The sequence below is a fragment of the Parasteatoda tepidariorum genome, chromosome X2 (assembly GCF_043381705.1).
Source record: "Parasteatoda tepidariorum isolate YZ-2023 chromosome X2, CAS_Ptep_4.0, whole genome shotgun sequence".
NCBI lineage: Eukaryota > Metazoa > Arthropoda > Arachnida > Araneae > Theridiidae > Parasteatoda > Parasteatoda tepidariorum.
In genome coordinates, this window is record NC_092215.1 from 54,306,732 (window position 1) to 54,316,775 (window position 10,044).

At 29.9% G+C, this 10,044-nt stretch overlaps 1 protein-coding gene across 1 annotated transcript; it reads right to left on the reverse strand.

Annotated features, from left to right (window-relative positions):
* Positions 1-423: 423 nt before the first annotated feature.
* LOC107443737 (protein mab-21) lies at positions 424-1,962 on the reverse strand. Its single transcript, XM_016057696.3, has one exon. It carries the CDS (start codon positions 1,881-1,883, stop codon positions 786-788), a length of 1,098 nt encoding a protein of 365 aa, XP_015913182.1. The 5' UTR covers positions 1,884-1,962; the 3' UTR covers positions 424-785.
* Between the last annotated feature and the right edge of the window lie 8,082 nt (positions 1,963-10,044).

Here is a 10,044-nt window from a genome sequence, read left to right on the forward strand (position 1 = left end):
CGTATCAATAGAAAGAAACCTTCTGTTAAAAGCGTGTATATAAGTTGGCTGCTATGCATTAATAACAATGCTTACATTAAAGCTAATCTTATATGAAAACAGGAAAATTGTTATTCAAAACATAATTAATCTAAAAAAAACATTTGACGTTTTTTAAATGATTGAAGACTATCACATATCCAATAAGATATCTTCCTAGCATTGGTAATTATTTAATGATAATAGTTTTGTCACGCGGTTTTCTTAATCTTAAAAATTTATTTAGTACAATATTGCGACTAATCAATACAGCGTCTACTTCTAATACGCAAAAAGAAACGTATTTGTGCATGCAAAATACATTCGGGGAAATTTCAAATATAGTGCAAACCATCGTTAACTATCTAAAATAATCTAGAAAATCTCTAATCATTAATACTCTAATTCAAGCTTAAACAACAATATTTTATTTTACAACAAATATTTTTACATTTATATAAATACACTTTTTTTAAATTACCTATATAATTCAATGCCAATGTTTAGATTTTTTTTAAAATTAAACAACATAAGGTTTTGATAATAATTTCGAGTTTTCGTCTGAAAAAAGACTAGATGTTTCACAAGTAAATAAAAGTATCTTATTAAAATAAAATTGCGTAGATAAATTTTATATAACAAAATCTATACGATACCTTCTTCCAAAATTGATTCTAAACAATTTAGCAAAAAAGTTGATAAATCTACATGAGGAAAATATGAGTTTATATGAAGAGATTCACTACCGGGAAGTTGTTCTAATAAAGTCAAAGTTTCTCAAGAGATCTGGGATTTGTAAGCAACTCTCTTGTCAATCTCCATGCATGCTTAGCAGCATTTTCTAAAGAACTCGCGGATTTTCCTTTAAACAAGTCTAACTGAGGAAGAAAATAGTGAGGACATCTACGACATTGAAGACACGATATAAGTTGAAGAAGAATACCATTAATTCTATCACCTAAGCAGGTTTCATCCCACTCAAGTTCCCTGGGATGTTTTTCACACTCATACAATAACAGGGTCTTCAAGTGATAAGCTGTAACAGGATTACCCGGAAGATCAAGATGCTTGTCTTTAAGAGTCTTTAAGATGCTTAAGCATTTCTTTCGGCATCCTCCTTGAAGAAGCCTATTTTCCGCTTCACAGAAATTTAGTACCCAAGCATCGCCTTCCATCGATGATTGTTTTCCCTGCAGAGTCACGCTTTCTTTAGATAGCAAGTCAAATCCTTCAGCTTTAACTTCTGCTACGAGATTCGGATTTGGCCACGGTATGTGAGGAATAGGCCAATGAGCAGCAGATCTTGGCCATAAACCACTACAACGGAAAGCTGGCGTTATTTGCACAACAAATCTTTCTTTAATTCGCAACTTCACCTCCGTGGTATCCGCTACCATTTTTACCATCTCCCGATAACTGCACTTGTCGCAAGCCTGTGCTACGAGAGTCTGAAAACGAGATCGAATCTTTCTTGCTGAAAGATAACCCGATGCTGTAATGAATTCAACCCACAAGGACATTGATCTCTTGCGGCCGTCACTAAGTTTCAATACGGCGCATCCTGGTAAAGAACCATCATCGACGAAGTTAAAGACACCCATTTGGTTAAGGTAAAGCACAACTTCAAATTCCCACGGAGATATAACTTCGAAGCCGTCAAAATGTCCATTGCAATCATTTAAAGACGATATAAATCGTGGTTCCTGGACCTCGACTTCTTTTAAAACATCTTGAACCACCTTGCAAACCTCTCTCACCGTATTTGCAACTTTTCCCTTACGAGTTTGAACTCTTTCCCCATAGAACTTATTCAACTGATACAAGAGCTTCGATTGTGCAGTCATCATATCAGGGGGAACCAGCATGATCGCCGGTTGTCCCTCTTGTAAGAATCACGCTTGGAATGAAGTCCATCTGACCACCCTACTTGAAGGGGAGGTAACTGATGTAACCCCACCTCTAACGGCGCCACTCAGGTGGCAGTACCTGTTAGCCACTCCCTAGTGGGGCGGAGTCTTATTGACGTCTCTCAGAATTCCCTTTAGGAAGAGATGAGAAAAGGAAAAGACGATTGGAAGTTCTTTTGGTGAGTGATTTTGTTTCTTTGAATCGATAGTTTTTGTACATATTCATGTGCTCACTTACAAAATAATCAATTTATTTATTTTCCCAGATTTAAAATGCTTTTTTCTTTAAAAGATGCTTAAATTATTTAGAAAAATGAAATAATTATCTTAGGTACAGAGATTATTTTCATCACTCTTAAAAAAATTCGTATGAAAATATTGCATGTTCACCTAATGAAAATTGAGTATAAGAGTACTTCATTATAAAGGAATGAATTTGTTTTGTAATAAAATTTCAAATACATTGTATGGAGAACTTACAGATATCTGTATTTTTTTACCTCTTTATTCTTTCAGTAAAAAACAAATATAATACCGGTCAAAAAGTGATCGCAACAAATTCAAAGTTTCATATCTTTTTTTTAATATATATATTGTGGCCTAATGAGTAAATTCACATTAGGGTTTTTTTTAAAAATAATATACTCATTTGTAATCTTTTTAATGGTATTTTTTGCGACAATTCAGAATTAGAATTTAACCAAAAACTTCAAGATGCTACATTCCATCTCTTAATGTAATTAATTAATCACAATGCTAATTGCCTAATGATTTATTTACGTGTGATTTTAATTTGTCACCTTCCATTTTACTTGTCTCAAAACTGTTCCGGGATCATTTGAAGTTCATCAACTCTTTCCAAAAATGATTTTTCAATATTGCGAAACCAAGACATCCAACAAAATGTAATAGAATTTCATATCAAACTAATATTATTAATTTGTGATTTTTTTTTAAAGTTGTAGCTAATTATAGAAAATACCCACTTTGTCCAAGGGCAAATGTCTTATTACTTTTTTTTTAATAAAGACAGTATTCAAGTAACTACAAAATTTTGTATTTGCAATCACTCGGCAGGGAATGCATATCTATCATATTTTACGAATGTTTCTTAAGATTTTATCATGAATTTATAAATTAAATCAGACCTGAAAGTTAGACGAAAAGAGAAGAAACTGGTAGTAAAACCATTTCGTCAATCGCTTGTTTTCAGAAGGAGTAAAATAAGCTCTTAATGATATATATCATATTCTTAATCATCTTATATATCATCTTCTTAATCATCTTATATATCATCTTCTAATATATATATATATATACACTCTGAATTTAATTTAACACTTTCCGGATCCAGTCTATCAACACCAATTCAATAAATGTTGCAAACTACTAGGAATATAAAACTGATAGCTTTTCAATGTTTGGCAAGCAATATTCTTTAAACAGCAAAGAGCTAAAGTATGTCGCTTCATTTAAAATGTACTATCTAAGGTCACACCTACTGCTAAAATTTTCAATAGCTGTTTCGCAGAGGGTTAAAATGATTTTGACCATCCTTCCTTGTAAATTTGTGAACCGTATATATAAATACACGATTGTCAGATTGCTAAGTTCTGGAAAAATAATTTTGTCGTGTTAACCATATTTAAATTTCCTTTTAGCTACCAATTTGGGAAAATCAACATTAGAAGAAATTAAAGTTGGAAATGGGTTATGTGTTATTAAGAGCTTTTTTTTTAATAAAAAAAAATACTTTCTTTAAATTTATTAATATTACATTTAGCGGCAAAATATTTCGCGACATGTACTGCGCTTCAAAACTTTTTTTTTCTCCCAATGCCCACTCGTTTGACATTCATGTATCAGATTTGTGGGCCACTCTTTCAGGAGCACCATATTAAGAGGGCCAAAGTTGCTTCCACTGTAAGGACAGAGAATGAAAGAACATCCTTACCTTGTACGGGATTCGAACCCTTTCTGATGTGGGGTCTGCTCCTTGACCCTTATACGCGTTTCAGGAATTTTTAATCACAAATATGAAAGGTCAATTTTTGAAATCACATTTTCCGTGAAGAGGTTACTCTTACACTTTTTCCTCCATAAACATTAGTTATTTCGGCAACCAAACTTGGTAATTTCTATGAATGGTGATGTGCTTAAAAAACAAAAAAAAATAGGTTCTTATTATATGATTTCTTAATTTAACTATTCTATCACAACTACATAATAAATGATATACGTCTCCTATGCATTCAGTTCTACTGAAAAAAATATGTTGTGCAGATTTCTCTTAATAGATTTTTTTTCAGGCAACATTTTATGCAGCTTCTTTACATTTTTAGACACTACTATTATATCATTAACTTGTATGCAGAGATGCTCAGTTACTTCAAGACTTTCAACTACATTTCTCTCTCTCTCTCTCTCTCTCTCTCTCTCTCTCTCTCTCTATCTATCTATCTATCTATCTATCTATCTATCTATCTATCTATCTATCTATCTATCTATCTTTTTTTATCATCTTCTAAATCATAACGAACCTAACACATGATTCTGAAAATCATTATGAGACGGACTTATATACCTCGAGAAACTACAGGCTATGACTACGCGGGGATTCACACTGCGTCGACACATGTAAAAAGTGGCAACTATTTTATCATATAACGCTATGAAAAATGAAATTTTAGTTAACAATTTAATTTTGAAACCATAGGCATCGGATATAATTAGAGAACTATAAGTGAAAAAAATAAAATTTAAAAAGCACGCTTTACGAAAGCAACACTGATTTACTTTATTAAAATAAATCGTTTTTGCTACCGAAATATATTTTCTGAAACTACGGAGATTCCGTAGTTATAGGGAAATTTCCTACATGAAGCATAAATTACACCTAAGTAATGAAAATAAATATTAACATAAATTTCAATTAGTCAATTTATTTATAATTAAGTTACTGCCTTAAGACATAATCTCTAAATCGAAATTCTTTAATAATCAAGTGAAAGAAAAAGAATGGAGATATCTTTTTTTTATTGATTACTGATGTTCATCATTTTACATCTCAGTTAAACGCATTCATACTTGCAAAAAATATTATTTCATTTTCATTAACATAAGAAATTCTCAATCAATTTTATAAAACTAAAGTGCAAGCTAACATAATTAAATTTTCAAAAGTTTAGAAAAACTCCATTATCCTTTTTTTAGATCGTAGACACGCAATATTTTGTGAGAGAGTTAGAAACACGAAGCAACAAATGGTGAAACGAATATATATTTAATATATACTCCAGAATTATTATTGTAGTATCTTCAAAGCAGTGGCAATTTAGCTGGTAACACTAAAACGCTGTAAATTTTCACCTATTAGATAACATAACTCTATTTATAAGTTATCAAATTACTTTGGTGATCGCTTTATGATAACTTTTTAAAAACATGAAATACAAGTTATGTCCAAAATTTATTTACCTTTTTACTAATTTGGGGGTAATTAGTTTCCGATATTATGTGGTGTAATGCTAAGATAAATTTAAGCTATCGAAAAAAGGCCTTCAAATATAGGAAAAACAAAATGACGAACAGGTGAACAAATATGTAGGTAATAGGGGGAGAAACGAAATATTTCCATTCATCACTCGAAATTTCGATAGATTAGCGAAACTGCGTTACACTATCACATATAAGGGTTAGACAAAAGTATGAAAACACTTGATCTTTCTTTTAGTAGCAAATATCTTCAAAGCAGTGGCAATTTAGCTGGTAACACTTAAAAGCTGTAAATTTTCACCTATTAGATAACATAACTCTATTTATAAGTTATCAAATTACTTTGGTGATCGTTTTATGATAACTTTTTAAAAACATGAGATACATGTTATGTCCAAAATTTATTTACCTTTTTACGAATTTAGGGGTAATTAGTTTCCGATATTATTTGGTGTAATGCTAAGATAAATTTAAGCTATCGAAAAAAGGCCTTCAAATATAGGAAAAACAAAATGACGAACAGGTGAACAAATATGTAGGTAAAAGGGGGATAAACGAAATATTTCTATTCATCACTCGAAATTTCGATAGATTAGCGAAACTGCGTTACACTATCATATATAAGGGTTAGATAAAAATATGGAAACACTTCTATACTATCTTTCTTTAAGTAGCAACTATTTTGGAAAATTCTGCATTGCAAAACTGTTGGTACAATTTAGAAGATCATACTTGAAGCTTTTAGATATGGTGTCATTTGTACCCATGCAAAATTCGGATAGACCAAAAGCAAGAAAGGAAGTAAATAATTTCTTTCTAGTTTAAATGCCGGATATTTTGAAATTATTCTTTCGTTCTTTCATTGTAGTGGAACTGGGCATCTGCGGCCCTTTTCCCATTCATCCTGAAATTAGACTGAGAAACATACATGACAAAAATAAAGTTTGGGGATCAAAATGGAGTTCGTGAGAGGCAAAAAATGGCACTTTGCCATTATTAGGTAATAACAAAATTACAAGTAATAAAAAGCACATGAAAAAAAGGTAAAATTAAAGTACAACGAGAAAATAAACACTACTGAACATTTACATTATTTACAGTTAGGAAGTATGAAATTATTCAATAGAATTGCAATATTCATAATAGAATATTTTTTTAAATCGTAGTGGTATTAAAAAAAGAATAATGAAAATTTTGTATTGGTAAAAAGGACAGCATTTCTAAAAGTTCCAAGCATGATTTTTCTAATAGTTTCGCCATGTCAAATTTTCTAAAGCATTTGCTGATAAAAGAAAAATTGTTTTGGAAGTGTTTCCATATTTTTCTCCAACTCCTGTAGTTATAAGAGTTATGATGAATAAACATGCTTATTGCATATGTCATAAGTGCTTACATGCTTATTACATATGTAATTGATCCGGGATTTCCCTTGTCTTCTGGATTGAGTTCAAAATTACAAAGCTACTGAGTTGAGCATAAGTAGTCGTAAACCCAAAAAATTGTGTCAGCCGTTCAACGACGGTTATAAAATAAAAATGAAATAATATTTTGTGTCCACGAATATGCTCTAATCTTTAGGAAAGAGTCAACCGAAAAATTGCGGGATAAACAGCAATTCGATTTGCAAATTGACGTTTTTTGTTTTTGTTTAAATGGAGTCAATAAAAAGATAAATCACCACATTTAGAAGCATTACTCCCAATCAATCTGATATAGAATATTCACTTTAATTTAGTACAAAAAATGATTGAGGTGTTATTTTTATATTAAAGAGGAAAGTAAAGTATTTTGTTAGCTTTAGTTTAAATAAAACTTTTGTTTTATAGTACCGTTTTTTTATTTTTTTAATGGAGGCTTCGTACCCTCCTAGTGTAACAAACAATTAAGATTAGCAAAGATAGTTTAATTTCGCTATCACTTAAAAACTCCAGCGCACTATTTGTCTTGAATTTTCATACATCTTGGTTACTAAATCATTATGAATCAACTTTACTATATCAAAAATGAAATAACAGAGTGTAGTAGAAGAAAGATCTCTCGCTGTATTTATCAGGGTTTAATATAATTATAAAGATTACTTACTCAAGATTAAAATCAGTTCTCTCTTAATTTTACTAATGCTTTTCAAAAGCAACAATTGGTAAAATAATAAATTTTCAGGCGTGTCCTCTCTAGTCCAATAATAGGGGGTAGTGTGGACAAAAAAACCTTTTAAAAAAAACATTAAAAAAGCATTTATCAGAACTGTACCAGTCAAAATTAAGATAAACGTTCAAATTTAACTGGAATGAAAAATACTAGATGAGTTCGAAATAATGATTAGTAAGGTTATTCGGTAAATTTATAAAAACTATCCACTTTAGCCGCTTCTTTGCTATATATACAATCGAATGCCGATTTTACATACTTTGATTTAACGAATTCTCTGATTTAACGAATATTTTTTTCTGTCCCTACAAAAAGGGTGCTAAAATGCTTTTATTTAAGAATTTATACCTTTGATTTAACAAACAACAATCGCTGGAGAAAAAAAATATAAAACTAAAACTTTGAATTATTCGCACTTAAAATTTTCAATATATTTCACAACCTAATCCAAGCGTGTAATTATATGTATGTATTACGTATTAAGTTTTAAAAGCAAGTAGCGTTAAAGAATTAAAATAATTTATAGTTGATTTCTTTACGTATAACTAATAATTTTTAAGCTCGTAGTAAACAATAATCACTTTTTTTTCTGATCTGTATATCTGAGGGTATTTTGTATTGATATTTTTATACCATACTCTTTACAAAAATCGATATTCGATTTAACGAATTACCTCGTTTTAAGGAACGGATTTGTCGGTCCAAATCTATTCGTTAAATCACAGTTCAACTGTATATTTAATATATTTAAGAATATATAACACTGCTGCAAATAGTCATCTCAAATCATCTTTCTTCTTTTCTTTTTTTTTTTTGCGCTGTGTTTCCCCAATAAGGAAAGTGCGCTTAGATCGGATTTTATGCCGGCATCACTCCCACATTTTACCGTAGAATCACCGCACATTCTCATATATTCGCTTTTGTTGGAGCTAAAAATAAAAGATTCTAAACGAAAAAATTTTGTTACAGCAAGTCTTAATCTTGATAATAATTTTTTGAGGCGTGAAACTTTAGTGTTAAGTTAATGCTTGATACGTGAATTAATCTACTGCTGCACCTTTAATGTAAATTAAGCGTAAGTTAATATAATTTCGATGAGTGAAACTTTAGCGTTAAGTAATAATAATGTTTGATATGGATACTAATTTCAGCACTGTGAAACATTAAAAAATGCATGATGTCAGTACTTTATATGTATCTTTGACTAAAACCTAATTCTCATAATATTTAAACTGTGCTTCTACAATAAGAATTCGGTTTAATTCATTATGTAATTATTAAAAATATGACTGGCGCATCACGTCATAAATCACAAATGCATCACGTCAGTACTTTAAATATATATCTTTGACTGAAACCTAATTCTCATAATACTTAAACTGTGCATCTACAATAAGAACTCGGTTTAATTCATTATGTAATCATTAAAAATATAACAGGCGGTGAATCTCTACAGGAATTAAACTCCAAACTACAATTAAAACTCCCACGTTTTAGCATTATAGTTTTAAAATTGCTTTCATAATTCTTTTAAGTATAATTTCTTGAACCAAAGATTTAATATTAAAGCGTGACTTTTGATACCACTGAACAACCATGCAATATTCTTTTTAAGCACTATTTTTTTAAGCACTGTAATTTTTACATTACTACAAAATGTTATGCAACATCAGCGGGAAATGGGTTCATGAAATAGTATGGTTATGGTATGATTATGAAAGTGATGCAATAATTCTTTTAATTTCAGTACTAATTTTTGGTTACCTTTTTTTTATGAGTGATATTTTTACTCATTTGTGCCTTGTAAAAAGATAGATCATTATTTTTTGCAAAAAAGAAAAAGTGTTCGAGTTTAATTATTAGAATTTATTTTACGAAAATAAGATGACTATGTTTTTTTAATATATTAATAATATAAATATTCAGATTTGAATGAATTCAACATATAGTTTATATATATATATATATCTCGAGTGGTATATTACAAGAAAAAAATTTCCATTTTCAAGGATGCCAGCTTTATACGCTTTGGGAGAAAATTTCTTCGATTGGTAGCAAATTATATGTATGAATGATTCTTTGATAAGTAGATTTGACTTGAAGTTGCTTTCCACACCAAGTAAATGGAAATGATTCAAAATTAAAATAAAAAGCTACATTTTTCTTCATAAAATAATATGCATACTTATCGAAAATTTATTAAATGATCTAGGTTTTAAGGGCCATTGTTTTGAAAATCAGGCAATGTGCGGTAGTTCTGTTTTTTTTTTTTATTTATTTATCTTTTCTCGAAACAACATCATCGCTCAAAAAAATTAACTATACCATCTTGTAGGTAAATGTATCTTCTAGCACATGGAAGAGAGANAAAATAAGATGACTATGTTTTTTTAATATATTAATAATATAAATATTCAGATTTGAATGAATTCAACATATAGTTTGAAAAAAATATATATATATATATATCTCGAGT

Excerpts from the sequence above, each read along its gene's own strand:
- LOC107443737 (XM_016057696.3), bottom strand. The coding sequence starts at position 1,883 with ATGCTGGTTCCCCCTGATATGATGACTGCACAATCGAAGCTCTTGTAT.